Genomic DNA, 25,681 nt, shown 5'->3' with positions numbered 1-25,681 from the left:
CCACTGAGCCACCCACTCTCCCTGGAGAGTTGTTCTGTGGTCTCTGCCTCTCAGATGTCAGGCCTGGAAAAGTCTGCCGGAGCTTTGATGAGATGTTGAGAGAAGGAAGGGAGGATGTGTGCTCCGGGTCAGACCACAGTGCAAGGAATTATGGATCCCACCGAGCGTGGAGGGGGAAGGGACGGGGGCATCTCTCCCACTGTGTTGCTTTCCTCGCCGTCATACTTTGTACATCGCGTTAGCTTTACGTGCACTGATACAATGATGTGAGATAAGGACGAGATAAACATTCAATGGTTAAATGTGGAAACCGTGATTCTCTACACTTTCTGTATGTGATTCCAGATCAAATGTGAGCAGCAGCTTCCAGTGTGCGGCAACACAACAGGTCTACAGCACATAAACTGTATCAAAGAGCCTTTCATGACTCACTTTCAACAGTGTTTCAGAGTAGAAACGCTCAGTATGCATTGTGAAGTGACAAATGACTATTTCCTCTAATCAGATGTGGAATATGAAATTTCAGGAATGTAATGGCATTTTCCTCAAACCACTTTCCCTCTGCAGACAGATTATCAGTGGCTGGAGCTTTTTATATGATAATTAACTCAGAGGAATGGGAATATTGTCTTTTTGTCCTGAAAAACTATTCAGAGCATCTCAAAGAGTTGAGGGCGTTATTCATATCAGTTCTGATAAAAGCACATTTGAAGCACGGGATGTTATCGTTTCACACGGGCACAAATGACATTTTAAGATAAAACGATGGAAATGGTGTTCGTGTGTTATGCATCTCTCTAACAACATTCATGGACATTTTATAAAATAAATCTGATAAGTGGAGGAGCACTAAGAAATGAAAACGAGTGTTCCTATTGCTTTTCATTTCCAAGAAAAAAAAATAGAGGTGCTGCTTTGTTATACAGGAAGAGGAAACCGGGCGAATTAGAGATCTGCTACATCTTAGTCAAATGTTGACCATTACAAGACTTGTAAATTCTATGGTCACATTTTATTTGTGTTATTCTGGATGTTAGTCCCTGAGGTCTGGATGATTTAAAGGCAAAATTACAACACTAGTGGCTCTATGAGGCTGGACTTGGGCACAGCAGTCCTTAAGCTGACAAGGACTATTGACCTGATCCTGAGTAACAAATAATTATGATTAGGATGTCTATTAGGGCTGCACGATATAACATAACAACAACAACAGCGATATACGTATTGCAAAACACTGCTTGAACTTCCATCTAAGTTTAGCATGTTAGCTTACTAACAGGTACTCACAGCTGTTATGAATCTGTGTATCTTTGCAGGTATTTGGTATTTTTGAAATATTGATACAGTAGGTGAAGGGTGTGACCTGCTTGTGGCACTGGATAGGAAGAGAAGCAACAAATTTAATTTCAAGCAGTGGACCAACTCATTCTAAATTACTATCCCTGACCATACGAATGATGTGGCAAAAAAGGAAAGATGAAGGAGGATGCAACACAGATCCTCAACATACAGTATAAAGTGAGTGTGTGTGTGTGTAATGGGATGTGTTTGGTTCTGATAGATGCAAATTACAATAGTTACATATTTGTTATGTTACAACAAAGGTTTTAAATCCACGTTAAATACAGAGTGTGAGTGTTGTGACAGTGTGTGTGGAACACGTGTGCGACCGTGATGATGCCGTGCAGACGCTCTGACCACCTGAATTACTGCAACCAGTCAATTTTGCTTTGATGCCAAGGGCAATGACACGTGAACGGGTACGTGAGCGAGCTGTTGGTTTTGAGGGCAAATTATATTAATCCGTGCCATGACATAATTATGGCCCTCCTGTTTAATTGCAGAGGTCTCTGACTTTGTCACGGTAGGTTCTGCATACATTACCGTGGATCAAAGCAAAAAGGAGGGATGCTCCTGCCGCCTCGGGTGAGGGAAGTGGAGTGAGGGGAAGAGGAGTGGCATCGTAACGTGTAATCCTCTCATATGTCACGAGTTTCCATTCAATCCAAATTTCCGTCTTTAATATAACCGTTTCAGTGACGGCTCATTAATTAATTGTTACACTGGGTGTGCTGTGTATCATAACTCAAAGAGAGAAGAGGGAAAAACTTGTGCCCTCAACAGCCGCACTCTGAATTCAGCGACACCTACTTGAGAAATCCGGCACAGACAATACGGGGGAGCAAAACAAAGTGGGGAGAAATTTCCATGTGGCATGATAAACAATCGTCTCTTGTCCTTCTGTCTCCTCAGTATATACTGTACTGTACGCAATATTCATTGCAGGCCTGGATCTATTTATATGGAAAATATGGTACAACAAATAGCTTCTTGTTAATGGATAATAAATATCCTTCCAACCACCAACAGTGTTGTTTAGAGCAACCACACACCTCATCTATTTCTACCAGTTAGAAAACAAAACATCATTGCAGTTTATTGTGTAGAGGCTCCTCCGTGTGAGGTAGGATTTGTTGGCTTACCACACTGGAATTCATCTGCCCCGTCTTCACAGTCCTTTTGGCCGTCGCACAGCCACACGCTAGAGATGCAGTTCCCGCTCGGACAAGCGAAGTGGCCCTCCTCGCACTTCTGTCCATGGGAAACTGGGAAGAGCGACGAAACCAAGTCAGTCTTCTGGGCATTAGTCATGATTGAGGTCATTATCTTATACTAAGCTCTCAGAATCTCTCATTCCACTGTCATTATCATCTCTCAAAATGAGATCTGTCTTAAGTCTTTTCTAATTGAAGCTGGCTTACTAGATCTGCCTCTCAATGCACAGGCAAAATGTCACTCTGTGTGTGTGTGTGTGTGTGTGTGTGTGTGTGTGTGTGTGTGTGTGTGTGTGTGTGTGTGCTGTGCCCACCCTGGCAATTGGTCTCATCAACGTAGTCGCCGCAGTCATTTGCACCATCGCAGATCCACGAGTGGTGGATGCACAGCGAGGTGGAGTTGCAGCTGATGAAATCTTTCTCTTTCACCCCCAGCTTGTGAAAGTGCGAGCAGTCGGTGTGGTCTGAATACAAAACACAGCACAACAACAATTGTCTTGTCACAACGCCGTGATGGTGGAGGCGAGAACGAGGGTGGCAGCATTCAATGTGATCCCAGTGACGAGCGCAGATCCGAGGTGGTGTTGTTGGTTGGTGTGTTTCTTTAACATTGGCATTTTTTCAATTTGCATTTTTCAACATTTCCACAATTTTCCCAGGAAGTATTTAAATGGATCATGATGGAAAAAAAATTCAGGCATACATATGGAGCTGATATCTATGAGTGTGTGTAATGTGGTGCAGCTTGATTGAATTTAAGTTGGACCTTGGCAGAGGTATGAGCTCTACTGAGTGCCACTGTCATATTTTCATTGTACCTGCAATGCATAGCAAAAGGCAGAAAGAACTTACTGCAGCTTTTTTCATCGGAGGCGTCGGAACAGTCGATGACCTGGTTACACCAGGCTGAGCTGGGTACACAGCTCCCGTCCCTGCACGATGACTCCGACGAGCCGCACGTGACATCTCGGGGAGGAAAATTAGCATTTCAAAAAGATAAGAGAAGAGACACAGCACTCAGACGGCGTTAACAGGTACAGCTCACAACAATGCTGAGAACCTCTTTGGTGAAAATTAGCTCCGGGTCGCAAACTGACAGAGAAGAAAAAAGGATTCGCGATGAGTTGCAGTATCTGTGCAGTTGGTCTTCCTGGGCTATAAAAAAATTGCTTGACTGTCATGACCCCCTAAGTGCTGTGCAAGAGCAAATCACACTTAATATGCAAGAGGGGCTCCTTAGTTGTGCTGTTCATTCACCACCTAATGCACAATGGTTCTGGTCATTTCACCTCGCTGCATTTTATTACCGTATATAACATAATACTATAATTAAATGTTCCAGCGGCAATGGGAAAAGTTATTGTTGATGTCCCATCAAAAAGAAAATGCAAGGCTGAAGATGACACAACATAATGAGATTAACTCCTCCCTGAAATCCCCAAATGCCGAGTCCACATTAATTATGAGAGCCCCTCTGTCTCCTTCTGGGCTCAATCGGCTCGGTGAGAGTCTCTACACCTTATTTTCCCTCTTTCACCAATTACAGAGTGAAAATAAACACAACTGCTCTTTTTCCTGCGTTATTTCCCCGTTGAGGTAAAAAAAGAAATCTGTGCTCCGCAGGTTCTCAGAGGCAACTTTTTCAAGGTGGAGGTTGGAATCCTCTTTGAATTTGTGCACTCTTTATGATCTTGGGGCTCATTAGACAGTGAAGGCTTAGCCCAGCATGTAGCCTAGCGTGCTGTATTAATATGAGCATTAGTGTGTGGCTGGATCCTGCCCTCAGAGGCAGGACGGATTGAACAGGAGATCAAACGGCTGTGACTCACTGGTACAGAAAGCCTCATCCGAGTTATCCCCACAGTCATCAATCCCGTCACAGAAGCGACTGTTGGCCACACAGCGCTGGTTGTAGCACGGCCTGAAACCCTTCCGACAGCTTCTGTTGTCTGAACAAATTGAATTGTGTCAACGTGTTAGAAATAACCAAATATTTGGAACCTATTACTACCAGAACTATAAATGGCAAACAGCGATCGATAGGTACATTTTTCAATATCTGTATTTAATCTGTATATACAGCAGATTGAGAGTTGTGATGTGTTTCTTACCACAGTACTGCATCTTCTCATCTGATTTATCTTTGCAGTGGGCTATTCCGTCACAGGTGAGCTGGTAGTTTACGCACTCTCCATTCCCACACTCGAATTCAGTGTGGATGTTGCAGGAGGAATTTTCTGCTGCAGAAGAAGACAATGATGAATAATGATGATGACCGATCATGCCTGTCAAAATGGAGAATTTAGCAAAGACAACATTGATTGTATTTGATTCTCCATGTCACCTTCTACACTGGTAGCCGAGGCTAATGCACATTGTATTCTTCCAGAAGGGGGTCATGTGATAGGAGCCCTATGAATCCCCCAAGGCTGCGTCATGACCATGAGCCAATCAGCAAGCGTTTCCAAACTTCTCTGTTTTAGTGGCCCCGGTACTCAGGAGCACTGTGGACGCCAGGCAGGACGTAGCAGAGTTGATGCATTTGAATGAACCCATTACCCTTACACTTAAAGTTAAGGGGAAAATGTCTGGTATAGTATGATACTTTATTTGATTGATTTATTTGTTTGATATACAGCAGTACACCATTTGAATAATTAATGCCATTAGTTATTAGGTATAACTTCAAATTTCTATGATAATTATCTTCTATCTACAAACCCCACCCTGTGCTTCTTGCAGCTTCACACTTCAACAATCTGAAACTTCTTCCTCCTCTAGTACCGAGTGGAATCGAGCCCACTGTCCTCTACTGTGACATCCAGGCTTCCATCCAGCTCTTCTGAGTCACTTGCCATGTTCAGTCCAGCCAAACTTCCCTCATTTGAACAGCTCCTCCCACCTTATGTTCTATATCCTCACACTGCATATGGAATTCACAAAGCCGTGTGTCAAATTAGAAAATGCTCTACACTTGTGACTTCAGGCGACTAATTGTGACAAAACCTCCTACTCCTCTCAAGTGTGTTTTCTGCTCTGGCTAAACTTAAAGTAGCACTGCATTATAGCTGCATCTTCCCTGAGCGGTATCGACTACGACTCCTGGAATCATTACAAATTCACTGCCAAGCCAAAGAAGAAGAGTCAGCAGCTGGTCAACACTTTTCTGTTTGTGTGTGGTTATGTACAAAGGGATGTATTCAAAGATGGTTTGTGTAAACAGCACAGAGAAGGTCTTACCCAGGGTGAACACAGACGCCAGGTTACAGTGTGCATACAAATTCAGGCAGTGACGTATTTCGAAATAATAAATCCATTCAAAATTCCAATAAAAATCAATACTTAATACCGGGGATGTTCGACGGGTTAGAGGTTTTGCCCTCAGTAGAATTAAATATGAAGCTTCTCATGACTTACACACGCATCTGTTGTTATCCAGCAGCACACGCTCTCCACGGCAAGTGCAATTGACCCTCCCGTACGGAGTGAGGAGGCACAGGTCACCGCAGCCTCCGTTCATGTGTCGGCACGGGGACAGCTCACCTTCAATCACAATCAGAGAGGAATTGGTTAGGAGGTCAGAAGCACTCTCCCAAGACAGCTTTCTATTTTAGATTTAATCAGCCTGAGATTTTCACTACATTCCTCTTCTGAGGAAGCACTTCAACGTGCCTGACAGCTGGACTTACCGGCAGCCTTCCTTATCTATTGGTAAGTAATATTCAAAATGCTGATACCCCACATTTAAGTTTAGATCATCTTAATTATTAGCAATAAGGAAAAGTGATATTCCAAACACATATTCCAAATACATTTTAGAAATCTCAAGGGATTGCACTGGCAGAGATTTGTTTTTGTCTGCATATCAACAGAAGGACATCCCTTAAATTATTTATAATTCAAGGAATTGTGTCTTTGTTTTGAATCTGAGGGCCTGATGATAAACTGACCTTTGCTGTTAAAGGATAAGATAGTTGACATAGATCTTTCTCCAGTAAAATCTATTAGTCATATATGGAATTAGGACGTCTTGATGTAATGGTCTGTGGCATGATATTGGTGGTAATTCCAGTTACAAACAAGTATATAAAAAAAAACACTTAAAATAATACAGCTATTGGCAAAATAAAATAAAAATAAAAATCTGGTTCTAGTAAATTTTAATGTGGTTTCATATGGTGAATGTCTTGGCAGAGGTATGCACTCTACTGAGTGCCATCCTGTTCCAAATGTATTATAGTGCTGAATATACAAATATAATATATAGACCACAATAACCAACTCTAACCATTAAAGACAATTAAACAAAGCAAGGGCTGCTTCGGTCCTCAGGAGCTATGCATAAAAGAAGCTTAGCAACAACATACAGTCTCATTTGTTAGTGTTCAGAGACATGCATGTCCAATGAAGACCCTCAGTTATTAATTGCCCCCTAGCTACGAGTTATTCATGAGACAGGAATCGGCTCCTGGTCTTCAGCTCAGGTAAACCATTTTGTATGATTATGTATAATCAGGACATTCATGACAAGAAAAATGTAATCAGAGTTTCACAACGTAAAGATCATGGTCATTGCACATGGAGCCGTCGACTCCCAGCTATAACCAGGCGCCTCGTAGGATATGATTATTTCCCATGATGGGATAAACAAGGAACAGCACGGCTCTTGGCGTCCAAGTCCAACCAGTGGGACACTCCGAAGCCCACTTCCCTTTGTCCTACTTGGAAATTCAACTTTATATGGCACTTCGGAGACTCCCACTACAACATAGGCCTGTTTTTTTCATTAATTACCTCTGAAACTTTAGTTTCTGGACATTCTAAATAAGAACATGTTCATTTATCATCCGCGCTGATATTGTTCATCCAAATGAGGCCCCGGTTTTAAATATTTTGCTTTTACTTAGTAAAACCCAGGCGACATACCAATGGACTAGTATTATTCACCAGTGTCAACTGATCATTAATACATATTTTATTAAGTTTACATTGAGATTACTCTACAAAAACTATTTATTTTCTTAAATGCACATTACCCATCGCTAACAGCTTTTGAGCAATTTAAAGGAAAAATGCTCCATTACAAGTAAAAGTGTTTGAAAACTGCTACATTAAGGGAAAGTAGCAGTGAAATGTAGTTAAAGTCTAAAAGTAAAAGTAATGTTTTGGTCTGTCTGACTGACTGATTTCTATTTATAACATCGTTTGATGGTTATTAGAGAAGCATCAGTGTGTGAGCAGCATGTTAATGTTTTAGCTGCTGGAGCTGGTTTGAGACTGTTTTAAAGGAGAAAAAAGTTCTGATACACACATTTGTTTTTTATAATTACATTGGACATTTCAGTATTTATTGAATTCAAACCATGCGGATAATATAAACTGTATGAATATTGTATTGGAGCTGATAAATTACTTTTTAAAATAGTTTAATTTTTTATAGGACAGCATGAGCCACTGGCCAAAAGGCTGGAAACCACAGGCTTAATCTTGTTTTTCATATTATCCATTGTGTGGAATCTAACTACAGCTGTTACATAAATGCGAGTAGAAAGTGCAATATTTTCCTCTGAAATGCAGTCGAGTTAAAGTACTTCAAGTACATTAAAAATACCTCTAAACAGCACTCATGTATAGTACTTGAGTAAATGTTGCTTTTCACTACTGGTTATAGCAACTGAAAAAAGTCAAGACAGTGAGGGACAAGTGCAAACTGTAGAAGTGACACTGATACTCTCATTTTTGCATCTAGTGCATCATCGTACCAGCAGAACGAACAGCATGAGCCACCGGATGGGGCTGTGACGTCCAAACGGTAAAACCAAACAAAAGCGTGCGGTGGTGACAAACTAGCTGCGGCACAGATGTCATCCAATACCCCTTTAAACTGATAACCACATGTATTTAGTTATTAATCGATGGTGTCGGATCATGAATCACTTTAACAATGATGTCCTGACTGTGTGCGTCTGGTGTTGTGTGGAGCACATGAACTACGTGGCTCATTAACTCTAAAGCGAATCAACAAACACAAAGTAAACGTCCTGGTCCTAATAACTTCTGATTAGTGCCGGTGTTTATTGTTAATGTGTAAAGTGAGCGCAGGTCAGCGGGAGAGTGGAAGGAGGACACTCGGACACGGTGAAAGACGACTGGACATTTATTGTGCGTCTGTCCTGATCCTGAAGCAGCGGTGGTTAAAATTATGCAGTGGAGGGACATCACTAAAAAAACTTAACATGGCATAAAACATGATTCGATTGTGTTCAGTCTCTGCATCGATGCAGAGGCGTCCACGTCGGCATTGCGATGCATCTAAGAATCATGAAATGTCCAAACCTCTAGCAGTTACGTTAATTGAGCTGGCAGTAGCCTGATAAATGGAGCTAGCTAGCAGTGCCTAGTTAGCCCAAGGAGAGGTGAAGAGCAAGAACTGAAGAATGACAGTGTTGACCGACATGTATATGTGCGGGCGGAGCCTAACACCATCACACGCCATCTGCCTTAAAGGCGTGAATATAGAGGTGTCTTCAGAATCGACTGAAAGGGAACAAGTTAATTCCAAGATGTGTAAATACTCACAGTTATTTGTGTCTCTGGCCACAGCAATGATTCCCATTGGCTGATGGGGTATATCCGCTCGAAGTACCTTGGTGTCCCCGCCTGTGTATTTGTTTGACCGCAGCACAGACCTGCGGGCCCAGTCTGACCAGTAGATGAAGTCTGCGTAGATGGCGAGCCCGTAGAAGTTTCCTGGTCCTGATTTAACTATGACCTACAAGTATGGAGCAGATGTTAAGGCGTTTACATAAGTCTTTGGTTATGTGAATGATTCTATTATAACACAAGATTAATTTCATACTGTCAATATTTTCACTTCCACCCATAAACCAAGGTCTTTTCAAGATCTGGGTAAAGAAAGCACCGGCAGAGGTTTGGGTGCAAGCCTATAGGAATAAATGTGAAGAGTAATATTTTGACTCATTAATCAACACATCACCCAGGCTGCCCACATGACTGCTTAACCCAGATGTTGGAGGAGTAAATGACAGTGTCTTTGGCAGGGAGGCAGGAATCCATCAAATGCCTCCTTGTGGGACTCTCTGGGCTTCTGGGGGGGATCAGGGCCTCCAGCAGCTCTGTAGTCTAAGCCATTAGTGGGACAGGCTTGTAAGCGGCATCACATTAGCCCTGTGCCATACTGGGATTAATAGGACAGGTGTTGATTAAAGGAGCCCAGCGTGTGGAAGCAACAAATGGCCATCAGGCAAGTGAGAGACAGAGACGGAGAGAGAACGAGAGGGGGGACGCCAGATGGTGTAGGATGGAACATATTGATACAAAATTAGATTTGGGACACATTAGGTTTACAGCCAGCAACACATTACGTTTGTGCCCAACTCGTGTTTTGGGTAAATGTGAACATACACATTTCATTTATTCTTATCACTCATTTACTACTCGACAATATTTAAATATAGTACTTCAACCCGCCGGCAGCTCTCTATTTGCAGTCCCTCTCTTCGTGGTAAAAAGGGCATCTCTTTCCTGGCAAAACATGCTGACATCCTCCCTTTTCATGCACTCTGCTGCCCCGCCGTCATTAATGACATGGGTCTCCACTCTCAAAGTGGCACAGGGGAGAGACTCATGCCACAGCATTTATTCTTCTCTGTCACCAACTACACTGGCAGCATGCGATGGCACTGCTGCAGCGAAGAGGAGCTGAGCCCTCGAGGGGCACTTCACTGCCATCCAAGTTGACATTCATGTGACTCAATACAAAAATGAGGCAATCAGAGGACTTTAAAAGTGACAGGGAGCCCGAAGCTGCCATCTCCGCAGTATTAATGTCTTGTATGCGGTGGATGGGTTGTCTCAAGATTTTACACGACTACAGTGTCGGGGGGAAAGAGCTGAAGCTGACGATCAGCTACGACTGTTTAAGTCACACGTTTTAATTGGAACGGAGAATCCGCACCTGGAGTGGCCTCGCTGCAAAGCCTTCATTAGCAGGATTTGACTGCAGTGAGGGCGGGGGGGGGGGGCCCAGAGGTGAAGACTTCCCAAGCCTTGTGACCCAGATCAGCAAACATATGGGAAACTAATTGCAACGGGCCAAGGAGATGAGCGGCAGAGGTCATGTTAAGCAAAAGTGAAATCCAAAGCAAAAAGGACCATCTTGTACTGTAATATTTTGCACACATTGGGATACAGAGGATATATAACCAGGTGGGACGTCATATATTATGCATGCGAGTTTTCACGGACAAAATGAGAACTCCTGAGTCCTAACTCCAAGCTGAGCCTGTTTACTTTAGCACGGAATGACTTTGGTGATTAAGGAGACCATCTGTACCCCCAGAGATGAGATATAAGAGAGAGCATCAAGAGGTATTTCATATCCTTCTCGCCGTATAGAGGATCATGTTCCGGGGAGCTCAATAGGGATGGGAGATTAAAGGGGAGACACAAAAACAGTTTCATTTCAGGAGAAAAAAGGGCAGATCAATTTGACATTCTGTCCTTGAATATGTGCCTTGATTCTCCGATGTTTTGTAATGAAACATTTCCATTCCTCAAACACAAAAGAGGAAAATAGATTCTACCTGGTGAGCCACTGCTTCTCGTTCATAGAAAAAAATTGTCTTTCATTCATTCATTCAGGAATTTACATAAATAATGGAACGTCCATACCTTGTGTCAGGGTTATAACTAATACAAATCTAAGAAAAAAAGTAATCATTGCCTACAAATGCATTCAAAACAGGAAGTATTGTATATATAAGCAGCCATTCGTCTTATTAGTAAAAACTTGGCTATAAGGTGGCAAACACCAGCCAAGAGGGGGCGCTGTAAATATGACAAGTTTATTTAAGTTATATTGCAAACACAGTTCATATCTTTCACTTGGGGACGTTTACTTTCACACTTACATATCTGCTGGAACCATCGTAGTCGCATCTCTCAATCTTGCCGAGGTTTCCATCCGAGAAGTAGAGCTTCTCAGCTTTGTGGTCGATGGTCAGTCCGTTGGGCGTCAGAATGTCCGAACTGACGATGATCCTCATGTTCTTTCCAGCCAACGTGGATCTCATGATGCTGGGACTCTGCTCATTCCAGTTGGTCCAAAACATCAGGCTGGAATGTGCAATAGGCAAACCAGAACATTAATTTCAAGGTGAGTAGATAAAAGCAAATGCCTGTGAAAGCCTCAAGATCTCGATGATGCTATATCACGGAAATTGTGACCTTTCGTGAATGGTGTTGCCTTGGCAGCACAGCAAATTTGGACTTTTCACCGTAAAAGAGGAAGTTGTTGTAACATAAGCATATATCATCAAGTCTGCTTCGAATTTCATAACTTTGATAAGAGGCTTTACCTGAGGTCATCTAAATGCCAATATTTAGTCAAAGCGCCATCTACTGGTAATAAAAAGTACATTTTCATGACATTTTCTAGATTTGGTCTACATGTTATACGTTGCGACAAAATGCATGTTTAGTGCATGCTCTTACTCTTGAGATAACAAACTAATAAATAGGAAAAATCCTTCTTCAATGAATTAAATCCCTGGAGGTTTCTTCGTCACGTCACCCAGTTATCAGCATCATCCCGTAGCTCCCAGGACCATCGGCTTCCCCTTTATAAGCCCTGAAGGCGTTCATCAGTAATAAAGTGAAGCTCAGTTTTCAATGGATAAAGGAGATTAGCATCACAGGTTGTGAGATAGAGGTCATTTATTCATGTTCTTCTCTGCGAGGACTTAGGAGTATGAAAAACAGATAATAGCTTCAGAGTAAATAATGATAAATATCTATCTTTGTTTACATGGATTTTGCGAGATGGAGGGTGCGTGTTTTAAATCAGCGGCTATGTTGACAAAAAACAGGAAAGAAAGAACTGGGAAAAAAAGGCTATTTTCAAATTATTATCGTTCTCCAGCTCATGGGCTCCAACTCCGTACTGTAATGAAGTCATGGAAGTCCACTGTAGAATGATAATAAGGATTCTGGTCAGAAGTCACAACCAGGGACTGCTAATTAATCACTTGAGTTTGAATTCTAATTATCAGACAGTGTTTCTGGAGTGGGATGGATATGGTGCCAAATTGCCAACCAAGGATATAGTCTGGGGTCGAGAAATTAATTTAGTTGGTCAAACAGCAGGAGCAAGATACTCTTTCCTCACAATCTGAACCTCATGTAATTTGAATGCTGACGTGCTATACTGTGAAGAACCAAAGAAACTGTGAAATCAGGAATTTAAAAAAAGCTACAGATTTTTTCTTGAGATATGCAAGCAACACACACACACACAGAGATTTATTAGATAGATTATTTATGCAAAAAAAGCTAAATTGATTCATAATAACATGTAATAAAACTTATCTTTCAAATTTTTCTTAGTAAGAAAAAAGCCCCAAAATAACAGTAACAGCTTCAGTTTCCCTCTGTCCTCCGATCCAGAGTATTCCACTGCTCTGCATTTATGTTACGTGAGCAGTAGACAGCACGTGGATTTGAGAGCTCTGTCTGGGATATATCTTGGCAGCATATCAACAATATAGTCAATGAATTGATTTATAGACAAGTACAAAGATCTTAAAATATGTCATAAAACTAATAGGCCAGAGCCCAGATTTTAAAACATCAGTAATGTGCATTTTTTTCCCCTTTACTTAAAACTCTGACAGTGACCTTCTGCATTAAATGAAATTTATTTAAGGACTTTATGGGGAAATCTGAGAGCAATGCATTGCATTAGTCAAGCCTCCTCTTAAGAGCCACATGCAGAAGCTTCTCTGTATCTTAGGGAGGTAGAAAAGCCATGACTTTAGTTATGCTGCTCGCATACATAATGGTGTTATGTTATATTGCTATTTCTCGAGACCATTAAATAAAATCACAGCCTTTTGCTGGTTCATCTTGACACTAAGCGAGATAATGAGGATCAAAAGCTACGAAGTGCACGGTGTTGTCAGAACAGCAAAGCAAAACAATACTCTGCTGGAGAAAGATGAGCCCTGGTGATAATAAAACTGAGCGCAGCCGAACATATATCAACCTATAAACATTAAAGTGGAACTTCAGTCCATGCGTTTTTAACTGGATTAACTGATGTGGGCAATGTGAGAGTGAGTGAAGAGACTTAAAAGAGCTACTGACCTTTGACACTCATCCAGGGCCAGGACATGTGGATGGTCTTCCTCGGAGAGTGTGACCACAGCCTCCCTGCTCAAGGCACCAGCTCGTGTCTGGTCCACAGTTTGCCTGGTGATGGTGGAGGTGGTGGAGCTGGTCCAATACAAAGTGTCCCAGGCCCGGTGGTAGGAGAGGCCCTCCACTGAGCCCACATCTGAAACCACAGAGACATTAGACCAGGGCTCAAGTTTAATGATGAATGCTCAGTATTTTTGTGGCAACTTTCCAGTCTTTTAGTTTCAAAGCACTTTACAGTACAGCTTGGCAATTCATATACATATTTATATAGTGCATATATCTCTATCACTCATCACTTATACACTGCTGGCTCAGCCATCAGGGGCAATTTGGGATCCTGTATCTTGCCTAGGGACACTCCGGACACAGAAAGCGTTGGAATCGAACTGCCGACCCTCTAGTTAGTGGACGACCACGTTCTATCTCCTGAGCCACAGGCGCCCCAAGTGAACACCATATAATATTAAATCAGATGTTTCAAAGTCCTGTGGTTCACGTGTGTCTTATTTGTCCAGATCTTAAATTATGAGTCGGGACGTGGGCTGAAAACTTCTGATGGGCTAAAATGGAAGTGAACTTGACTTTATTGGCTGTTGGCCAAGCTGATCAAAACTTTCTTCTCACTAGTTGAACATATTAATGTGTTATATTAAATCAGAAATCATTTTGTATGGAAACGTTTGATTTTCTCAACATTAATATACATTTATTTATTTGCTTTTATATTTGATTTAACTTCTCTGGGCTACACATACAAGAAAAAGGGTGGCCAAATGAAATGTGAGGGTAAAAAAGTGTTTGTGCAGTTCATTGATATACTGCTGCGTTTCCCAAATATAAAAATTTGATCTGCCACTGACATCTGGGGGGCACTAAACTACAAAGTCGTCTCCAGTGCAGATGTAGGTAAAAATAAAACCACTGAGTATGTTTCGAACAGATGGCAGCCTCATATTGTGTTAGTATTGGGATCATGTTTCTTTGGGGACTGACAGGGAAATAACTTCATGCCTCACTGCACCGGACAGAAAAGGTATTTGTTGATGCAATAGTCACTCAGCGACTGAATGTTTTCACTGCCAACCAATTTCCTAACACATCTGGAAGAAAAAAAAGACTTCAGCCTCGCAGGTTAGTGAGTGACAGGGTGGGACCCTCCATAGAGAGACGGTGATCACAGAAAGAGAAGCTGGTCATACGCAGGGTTTATCATTGACTCTACGTTTGTCATGAATGGACCTATTGGATATGGCATCCAGTGTTTCAGTAATACACGCGTATCAAACTGAAAAAAGCAATGTAAGAGGAGGAAAATTTTAATATGTTTTGGGGGAAAAACATGTAGCAGTGGAGCCTATATATGAAAATTCAATTGAGTCACACTCTGCAAAGCCGGTGGAGCCTAAGCTGTCAGATATTAGTTTATACCAGAGAGGAAAATGGCTTTGTTAGGGCTTTGGAAAAATCACGTGCATGAACCAGGTTCTCTGTGTGTGTTTGCTCATGTGTAACTCCTCCATCTGCAAACATGTTTCTGTATTGCCTGACAAAATAAGGTATAATCTTTCATAAGACCTACACACAAAGTCCGCCCAAAGAATCAGCCTCCTTCCTATACTCGGCTCAATGAAACACCCACAAATTGACAACAAGACAATTAAAAAATGTAAATACATTAAACAATGTCTTTGTATTGGAATAACATCCGTGTCCGTCATTTGGCAAACACCCGCGAGCCTGATCTCTCTTCTGTAACTCACACACTCACTTTCATCCGTGGCCCATTAATTTGCCTTAATGGTGAGCATGTGGCCGATGCAACTGAATTTGGCTTCCTCTTATCTACAAACGCATAAACCATACCCCGGAATATTTAAGACACTACCTGAGTCAGCCGATCACTAATTAATAGTTTGCAATAAAAGCTGTCTGGCAGCTTGGAGTTTCTCACAAATTGTTGGCGGGCCGAGGGAGTAATTAATGGGGGACATGGAGTTTAATTAGGGAAATATGGATGATTAACATCTTCACCTTTCTTCAATGACGAGATGCAGGCACAAAGTTTTAGAGGAAAAGAGAAGAGTGTTGATTTTATATACAGTGCAAGGTTGGACGCTGCCTGGAGTTGTTGATTCCATCAAAAGAAACCAGAAGGACATGCTGCTTTCACTCAACACCAACTTTGATCACTTAATCCACACTTCTATGCATTATAGCCGCCTGCAAAAATATGTAGTGCACGTCCCCTTATGCTTTAACTGTTTACATCACTTAGGTTTTCCATGTCACGAGGTGCGAAGAACACTTAACAATCTCGACAGATGGTTGGAATAATGCTTGTTCATTTCTAGAAGAGAAATACACCAGCAGAAGGAGTGTGGGAGATGGTTGGAGAGGATGGGAGCGAGTAGATCATTACACTCTGCCAGTTCCCCCAGTGTGAGGAGGGGGCGGGAAGGTGCTGAGCTCTGCTCCCAGTGGAAACTTCACATAATGGCAGAAGGTGCAAGTCGAGCAGAACAGAGGCTTTCGCTGTTCATCTGAATCCGGTCATGCTTATCAAGACATGACTTACTGAGCTTTAGAGGAGACATTGAGAGGGACTGGTCCCATCATGTAGCCTGTGACAGTAATGGTGCAGCCTCTCATTTTATTATCATGCTATAGTGATTCAATAAAAAATGGATTTTCCAAGGAGTGGGAAGGGTACATGCTATTAATGCTGTGTGTATATATACAGGTTGTCCTATATTTAAAACTGCAGTAGAATAAAACTATTTACACTGTATATGCAACAATATGCCATGATGACAACATGACAGAAAATAGAGGTTAAAAAAAGCCCAGAGCTCTTGAAATTGGATTGAGAAGTAAACGATGGGTGTTGTGGTGGAATACTGATGCCTCACACAATGAAGGTTTCAAGTTCAAATCCCAGTTTGGCCAGGAGTTGTTCAGTGTGGAGTTTGCATGTTGTCCCCGTGTCTGTGCGTTTTTTCTCTGGATGTGTTTGTTGTTGATTACACATTTAAACCCATTATGTAAAACACAGTGGGATTATATCATTCACTTACTTTCTGCAATAATAGATCTTCCTGTCCAGTCATCATTTATCATCTGGATATTTCCAAAATGGACGTCACTGAAAAATATGCGGTTGGTCCCAGCGGTCTTCTGACTGTAGTCGAAAGCCAGCGCTATGATATTCTTGAAAAATGCAGGATTTTCAAACGGTTGAACCGGCGAGTTCAGGTCGCTCTCGTCCGAAAGATGGATGCTTTTCAGTATAGTCCGTTCAGAGTAGAGGAGATAGCCTTCGTAGCGCTCACAGGCAAAGCCGTCCTCTGCCAAGCGGCCATGGGCGCAGGAGCACGTCCGGCGACCACTGCCCAGGTGGAAGCACAGCTGCTGGCAGCCTCCATTACTCCTGGCACACGGGTTGGTGCCTTTAAAACACAAGACATGTGCAGTTACTGGTTTGTCTCAGATTTTGCATTTGTGCAGTCATATATCTAAATAGTTGGTCACTTTGCACCACATATTAGAATCACAGGTGAAGTGCAGAGCAGCAGAAACTAAATGAAAAAATGAATGCTCTACCTTTTTCTCTGCCTCTATTGAAGACTGTCACATCCTTCAAATTGACCCCTAATCCACTCCTCATGGTCACAACCTCACTGGTGTCAGTCTTGAAGCCACGTCGGATTGAACCATTGGCGTGGGCTCTGAATAAAACCAGAGGCAAAAGAAGCGGTTTCATTTTCAGAGCAGAAAGCCTCCTGCATTCTGATTTCACACTGAAGAAAGGTAATGACAAAGTTAGACAGAAGAGCATTTTATCTGACAAATGTTAAAATCCAAACACTGCTATCAGCCCATTCTAACACAAAACTTCAAACTGGAGAAGATAAAAGTGCAATAAAGCTAACAGCTTCTCTCCTTTGTCGCCCTCATTGTAAAGAGGAGAGAATGAGATGATTGATTGTCAAGTCATGCAAGAAATGTTAAAAACATGCTCAACAAACAAGACACGGGATTATTTACTGCGCAACAATTTATTTTGCAGGAGTTTTAAATCTGCCTGAGTCTGTGCCTCGGAGAGCCAACAACACTGTTCCAAAGAACTGCAGGAGAGAATAAATATGCATTAAAACGACAAGAAATAAGGCATCATTAAATTTAACTGTGTGCCTGATTTTACGGATGGTTGAGGAAGGATCTCCCCTTCCTGCTAACGCTGAACTGTGTCTGGACTATTTACAAAAAATAGGTGGTGACCCTCTGCATTTGCTAGAAGGAGCTGCTGTTCTTTATGTTTTCATATGAGACCTGTAAAGGGAAGGGTTAATGTCAGGTTTAACATTGCAGGCCAATGTTTGCATTTAAGAAAATAATAAATTACCTGTCAGACCAGTAGATGTAAGGCCCAAACACAGCCACTGAGAACAGGTCCACGTTGGCCCCCGACAACACAATCTCCCGGGCCTCACCTGTCTCAAGGTTGATCCTCTCGATCTTATCTGTGCGGGCGTCGCACCAGTATAATGTATTTTCCTGGAGGGTCATTTTAAAATGCACATCAGACACTGAATGGCTTAGGCATAGTCATATTAAAGATGAAGTAGGAGGTAGGTTATATACATAGATAAGGAGTGGAGGTGGATGTGACTGTGTGTAACCGCACCTCGTAGTCTATAGTAATCCCGTTGGGCCACATGATGCCCGAGTTGACCAAGGTCACCTGGTCTGACCCGTCCAGGCGGGAGCGGCCGATGCAGGGGTTCTGACCCCACTCAGTCCAGAACAGATACCTGGTCAGTACAGTGACATACAAACGCAATGCATGCTTGAAAAATACATGTAATATAATTAAGAAACCTCCAATTTAGTCGGCCAATTTTCCTCTCACAAAAACAGTTTGCAATAAACCCTTAAACAAACCATTAAAGCTTTACAGTTAAAGCATAAACTTCAAGTGCATTTTGAGCACTGCCATTTGTAAATGATTGAGAATAAAAACAAACCAACTAAAATATTGCAACATGAATTAAGGGGGAAATAAGGGCCCAAACACATTATACATAAAGGAATGTAGCCACTCTGTATTAGTGCCAACACACTGAATACACAATCTGTGTATTTACTTTCCAGCCATCTCTTTGTTTCCTATATTACTATTTAGAGTTCCAGCAGGCAAATGCATAAAACATCACCTCTCTCTGCAAGAAAAGTCTTTTGAAGCCACTGTTAATAGGGATGCTATGCTTTAAATCAAATAGTGCACAGCTACAATGAAAACAAAAACATAAAAACACAAATAAAGACATTATCTACCCTTTTTGTGGGTGAACAGCGATGGCCCTGGGCTGATCCAGTCCCTCAGATATGACCACCGAGCGGAATGCACCATTCAGACGGGAGATTTCTATGAGGTTGACACCGTGGTCTGTCCAATACAGGTTTCCTGAGTAGGGAGAAGCAATGTTCAAGTGTTAAAATACAGCAGCGGTTGATTGATCATGGACTTATACATATTAAAAAAATCTACTTAATTCTGTAACAAGAAGCCGTGCATAATAAAGTGAGAATTAAACAGTCAATATCAACATGGAAACCTGTGGTAATAAAGTCTCGATACTAACCGGCGATCCAGTCAACAGCGATGCCTTCTACCCGGCTGATGCCAGTGGTAATGATGTCCTCCCTCCAGGTCTGATCACGTTTGGCGCGGGATATTCTGTTCAGGCCCATGTCCGTCCAGTACACGGTGTCGTTTCCTGCAGAATGCACCACACAGTTAATGACAGGAGAAAATAGGTTGACGAATGCAGCTGCCACAAACAAAAGCTGCTAATGAAACCGCATTTTACAGCAGCTCGTCCCATTTCGCCAAATGTTGTGTGGGACTATAAAGTGTGATGGTGAAAAATACGCGCACAGTTCAGCCTCAGTTGACGTACAGCGCCCTGAACAGGAAATGGCTGTCGTCTGCCAAATTTGACAGTGCAGTATATTGCTTCATGTAAAACATGGTGTTGGTTTTAAAACCCTATTACTTAGGCATTTCAAATAGTTGGTCATTTATCTGTGGTGCAGTCTTCAGGTGCATCTCTGTGCATGCTTGTCACTTTGGCTCTGCGCAGGTTGTTAGGAGTTTAGGGGGCGTTATATGTTCATTTGTACTTTCTTGTTCCTGCTGCCTTAACACACTTAACACGTAGCTCACATATGACAGAATACAGCTGCAAGGCTTTCATCTGTTCTGCTCTGGCAGCCCGGCTCCTGTAATGACATGTAAATTATGCTATCCGCTGCTTCTCTTTGGATGGGCTTACTAATGCATTTGCATGTTCACCTGCACAAAATAACAAAGGGGAGGATGATCTGCAATCTCGCTCTATAATATCACGTCTAATTTTGGCATGAATTCAGCTTTTATTCTATTTCCAAAAGCTGTGGTTACACATCAAGATCACTCAGTTTCAGATATCAGGCTCTTGTTACTGGATAACAAACTGACTCATGCCAACACTGTGCCTTTATCAGCAAGGGGACGTTTATTTGCAAAGCTTTTTGTTACTGTGGGCATTCACATTCCTTGTGGCTGATTTATAGTGATTTCTATCATTATTTATTTCAGTGTTCTTGCTCTTGAGCCTTTTTAAATGCTTGCCTCAAAATGTGTGTTTAAAAGATCAGATCAGCCAAACTGAGAGATTAAAAGTTTACAGCCATAAAACGTGTATGTGAGGTACTTACTATACACAAGGAGGCACAACAGCACTTTGAGCTACTGTAAATGCCGATGTCAGCATGTAAATGTGCCCACAATGACAATGGTAGCATGCTGACGTTAAGTAGGTTTAATGTTGTTGTCTTAGCTTAACATGCTAGTCCAATACTCGCTAATTAGCATTAAATGAGGTTTAGCAGGCAGCGCTTTGCAGTTTCTAAAACAGAAGCACAGTACGTAAAGTATTTTAACCTCTGCGTAGTATAATCATCTGAACAAAACCCGCTCTCATCTATCTTGTAGGCTATAGGTTGATGTTTTTCACCAGATAAGCTCAGGTGGTGGTGGTTTCAGAGCACAATAGATGGAACAATGGATAGCAAATAGAATAATAATCCATCCAACATCTGTTCAGTGTGAACCAAAGTGGTGGAATGACCGATAGCAAAAACAGAAATCCCATCTGCCATCTAATGGCCTTGACTCAGGAGGAGGAGTGGGTCGTCCACTAACCAGAGAGTCGACCCCAGCCTGCCCAACTCTGCATGCCGAAGTGTCCTTGGGCAAGATACTGAATCCCAAAATGTCCCTGACGTGATAGAGAATAGATGTTCTGTGAGTGGGTGATGAATGATCCTCAAGACTAGAGAAGCAGGGAACTGTTGTAAAACCACAGACCAGACCACTTATCTGTGGTTGTTACTGAATAAAAAAAAAAAAAAGAGACATTTGCAAAAGGCATGAACAATGTCCCGAACACTGTCAATATAACTAGAAGTCTTTGTTGTGAGCTCTGTTGTGTGTTTTTTTAATGTCCCCCTTCATTAGTTAACAGTCTGTAGATATTAAATCCTGTGAGGTGAGGACGGATCTGCTGATCTTTGCCTCTGGCACAGTCGGGCAGCTACAGCCGGTGAGGAATCTGTTTCAGAAACCCTTTGTATAAATTTACATCACCCACCCTCGTGTTTTGTGGAGCTACATAGCAAACTGATAGCATACATATGGAATTACTCAAACAGAATTCTCAGTATTGCTTCGGGGGTTTTTTTTATAAAAAAGAATCGCTGCAAATCCTTAGTATATAAATGTAGTACATTTCAGCCATGCATATGCAATTTCTGCTACACAGGGTTTGTTATCATGCATCAGCAGCAACCTATTGCATATATGGAATGGTACCGGCCTATAGTATATTCATAGTATTTGCCGGTGTAATGAATCTATCATTTTTATCATAAGCAGGGATGTAACAAATGACAGCACAAGCTATTGGGTTCATGCTTTGCTAGGTATGTTACGGTGCCTTCATTTGATACCGTATTGGTGGGAATTGCTTTGTATTACGATTGTTCCAGAAGCTTGTGAGGAAATAGTTTGATCTTGTTCATGCTGTGCTTCCCCTATAATGTGAACTTATTACTCTTCCATCTACACTGCACTCCGCAAGCCCACAGACCATTATTCAAAAGGTTAGAGCCCAGCATACCAAAGAAAAATAGTGTTTTAAGAATAAAAGAAAAAAGGGTTTGTGCCGTAGTGAAACACTGATAATGCTACATAGAGGAATTCACTTCAAAACACAGTAGAATGTTTTAAATGCTGTACGTGGAAATTAGATTATTTCAAACTCTGCGACATATTTCACATTTCCTGCTTGATTGTTTACAGTAAAATAGAGCAGACTGTAGCAACTTTCATCGATTATCTCTCCACTTGACATTTGAAGACACTTCAGGGGGGCATGTGCATCCCAGCATGGCCTTTCTAGTCACTGTAAAATGCTCCTATCATTATAATTTCTGTTTGATAAAGGATTTCTAAGGTAAAGTAATAAATAAATAATATTTTCTTATTATAAGGATGCAATCAGGTTTGTACACTTCCTCTGATATCACCACTGTTGAGAAGCACATCTTTACCTTTCTAGTTTTAAGAGTTCATTTCCACACATTGAAGAGTGGTTAGAGGTCAAGTATAGGTTAAAGAAAAACAGATCACCTCGACAGGTAATAAAGCAGTAGCAGGGCCACTTTGAGAGGAACATTTGTAATATTGAGAAAAAAGCCAAATTTATGAGATTAAGTTTTACATTTACTATAATAAAGTTATGCCAGGATTAATCTGTTTCCTGTCTCAAATTAGGTTTATGCCGCATCTTGTTAAGTAACACTGTGGTATAGGTTTTACAAATACAATTTTAATTGTTTTGGCTCATCAGCGCCACATTATTTAGGACTTAGAAAATATTTTTTCTCATAAAATCACGAATATATTCTCGTAATATTATGACTTAATTCACCTAAAATTACAATTTAATTCTCAAATTAGATTTTCCTTCTTAAGGTATAAAATACAATTTAATGGAGGAATTATTCTATCCGGAAAAACTGCTGTTTTTCAAATTTACACTTGATTTGATTAACCTGGTAAACCATAGTCATTAGGCATTTACACACCTGCCAAATAACTAAATTAGCTAAATAAATTCAGTTGGTTTCAGGCTTATGTATCTGCTGCCTTAAACCCAATATCAAACACGCATTCAACAGGGAAAACTGCTCTGTGTGTCTTATGGTATCAAACCTGCGTGGAAGTCAACTCCCACAGCAAACAGAGTTCCTGTGATGGGCATGAGGGCTTCACTGTTGTCATTTGGCTCCAGAGCGATTCCCCGGATTCCCTCGTGGATGGAATACATCAGAAACGAGTCAACACCTAAAGAATGAGACAAGACCTATTATACCCTGAAACAAATGTACTAAAGCACGGTCAACTTTGAATGCCCTTTGACCTATGTAGCGATAACTCACATTGATAAATATTTAGTTAGAGTCATGAAATGTCAAATGTTGATTGAGTACTTGGGAAACTTACCTTCGCAAGACATGCGGTCGCTACGCAGGTTGTAGCCGACGGTGCAGGAGCAGCTTCGGGTGTTTTCAGAGGTGGGGAAACACAGCTGTGAGCATCCTCCATTGTTCAGCTGGCACGGGTTTCTTCCTGAATATCATGCACAACCAACAAAGCGTAAACCATATGTACAACGTGGGTCTTTCTTTGTCTGTATCTGTGTGTTTGCATGTGTGAGGCCGCTTACCTTTCTGACCCTCTCTGTCGAACACCTTCATGTGAACCACCCCACTCGTCTTGTTCCTCAAAATCACAGGGTTCCGCCCGTCCCTCTTGTTAACCGTTCCCAGCTGTGCCGACTCCTCATCCGCCCACCACAGTTTTCCACCTGTGAGCATCAATGTCATTGTGTGAAAAAAATCTGGCCACAAAGTGAGAGCATAATTTCCATTTTCTTCCTTCAGGTAATACTTGTCTTCTGTGCAACATGTTCTTTACATCTTCTTTGAAGTATGCAAATAAGGTTGTGATGCGAACAATCCCTCAGAAACACTCGAGCACAATCAAACAGCGCCCTTCAACACCAATGCCGAGTGTAAACATTGAGCTTCAGCTTGCAGTCTAACACACCAAGGCTCGCACTCGTATATCGTATAAGCTCCTAAATAATTGAGGCATTCTCTGAGCTGATTTGAGATTAAAGAGTGAGATACACTGCACAGCCAGTTGTGATGATGATGATGTGGGCATCTTGCAGCCATGACACATAGTAGAAAGGTTTACGCTCCTCCATGTACTTCAACAGTTTGGGAGTAGCCATAGTAAAGTGAAAGGGGCAATGGGATATCTACAAATACAGGAGATGTATACACATATTTACATTTGGTTATATTACATGCCAAAGCGTATGTGGCATGTCCTCATCTTTATTCTTTTAAACCTCATGAGGTAAGACTCCTGTCCTGTCTGGCTCTGTGAGACATTGAACCTCCAGGCTTCAGCAGCACTGCTGTTGTGTCCTGTCTTTGTAAATACATTACATACACAAAAAGGCTCCTAACCATGGCGCACTAAGCCAAACCACCAACACAACCACTCTATCCTACAGCCCCCTGCTCTTTCCTCAGCGATGCACAGTCCAGGCACTCTGCCACAGCCTCTACTGACGGGGTAATGAACTCTCAATTTTAAAATCCCATTGAAGTGCAAAGTGGAGAAGAATCAGGTGGCTCCTGTCCCTCTAAGTGTAGGCACTGGAAGTGGTGGGGGGGGGAGCACATCATTTTTAGGTCATTTTAGACGGGCCAAATTTGAAAAAAATATAACCCTAAGGAGGCATGTTTTAATATAGGCAAGAGAGTAGAAGGACAAACTCATTAATATAGAGGCAAATCTTACTAAACACCCCCCCCCCCCCCCAGAAAATAAAAATAAAATCCTTGTATTTAAATCACATTTTATGAGCAACCACCAACCACTTGCAGCAACCGCTTCGTTTCATGCAGCCTCATTAAGCAGAAATAACTGTAGTAGCTACAGGGTTTCTGCAAGTTTCAACATGTTAAAACTTTTTTCATAGTGCATGCTGCCAAAACATTTCTCTTAAAAAACACAACAACAATATTTTAGAGCTCAACAGAAGTGGCGTTGGATGAACGTTACCATAATTAAGAGCGACCTAAATGTATTTAATAATTATTTAATAATAATTTAATGTATGCAAGACTGAGGCCTATGATTCAGATTATTCCATTCTAGACTATTTTGACATTTTAAGACCCTGCAGAAACCCTCTACCTGTACCTGAAATGAAAATAAAAAGTGAAGTATGCCCCAAAGAAATTATTACACATCAGGTAATTAGCAGCATATTTTTATATCCAAACACTGAAGGAACATGTGCACTTTCCTTAATCCCCAGAAGGTGAGACAACCTTTAAGGTGTATTTGAAATATAAAAACAACATATACACATACATACACAAACAATCCCCTCATGCATTGGTAGCTTCAGGCTCAAAGGAATGTAAAACTCATTTCCACAAATCAGACAGATTCCCATGAGTGAGGATGACAGTCTACATGCAGTTTACAAAACATTTGACCCTGGAGGGCGCACTAGCCAAGATTAGCTTTGCACCCAGTGTTAATTTGATGCCGTGGGGACCGTCGGCTAGCTGTGATTGCTCGGTTGTGGTACATCATATTCAATTTCCATCTCCGCTGCTAGTTTGATTCCAGGCAAGTCAGGGCTGATGGATCACTCACAGTTTCTAAATAGAAGCCCTCACCTTTCCCTCAAGCCAATCAAATTATTACA

At 41.6% G+C, this 25,681-nt stretch overlaps 1 protein-coding gene across 5 annotated transcripts in view; it reads right to left on the bottom strand.

Moving 5' to 3' along the window:
* The window catches only part of lrp1bb (low density lipoprotein receptor-related protein 1Bb), a 242,224-nt gene that overhangs the window by 52,597 nt on the left and 163,946 nt on the right, over positions 1-25,681 (bottom strand). For all 5 annotated transcript variants that reach the window (XM_034574175.1, XM_034574176.1, XM_034574178.1 and 2 more), the window contains 18 exons: positions 23,609-23,749; positions 23,386-23,511; positions 23,095-23,226; positions 19,418-19,552; positions 19,110-19,239; positions 18,460-18,586; positions 18,178-18,329; positions 17,376-17,500; positions 16,850-17,221; positions 13,722-13,911; positions 11,489-11,693; positions 9,135-9,327; positions 5,973-6,098; positions 4,667-4,795; positions 4,385-4,504; positions 3,408-3,521; positions 2,870-3,019; positions 2,484-2,606 (listed from right to left, as the gene is read on the bottom strand). In XM_034574175.1, coding sequence (XP_034430066.1) covers positions 2,484-2,606; positions 2,870-3,019; positions 3,408-3,521; positions 4,385-4,504; positions 4,667-4,795; positions 5,973-6,098; positions 9,135-9,327; positions 11,489-11,693; positions 13,722-13,911; positions 16,850-17,221; positions 17,376-17,500; positions 18,178-18,329; positions 18,460-18,586; positions 19,110-19,239; positions 19,418-19,552; positions 23,095-23,226; positions 23,386-23,511; positions 23,609-23,749 — 2,790 coding nt within the window. The remainder of the gene's footprint in view (positions 1-2,483; positions 2,607-2,869; positions 3,020-3,407; positions 3,522-4,384; positions 4,505-4,666; positions 4,796-5,972; positions 6,099-9,134; positions 9,328-11,488; positions 11,694-13,721; positions 13,912-16,849; positions 17,222-17,375; positions 17,501-18,177; positions 18,330-18,459; positions 18,587-19,109; positions 19,240-19,417; positions 19,553-23,094; positions 23,227-23,385; positions 23,512-23,608; positions 23,750-25,681) is intronic.

The sequence above is a fragment of the Hippoglossus hippoglossus genome, chromosome 21, assembly GCF_009819705.1.
Source record: "Hippoglossus hippoglossus isolate fHipHip1 chromosome 21, fHipHip1.pri, whole genome shotgun sequence".
Lineage (NCBI taxonomy): Eukaryota > Metazoa > Chordata > Actinopteri > Pleuronectiformes > Pleuronectidae > Hippoglossus > Hippoglossus hippoglossus.
The sequence above is the reverse complement of the archived record's forward strand: the minus strand, read 5'-3'. Positions and strand labels throughout refer to the sequence as shown.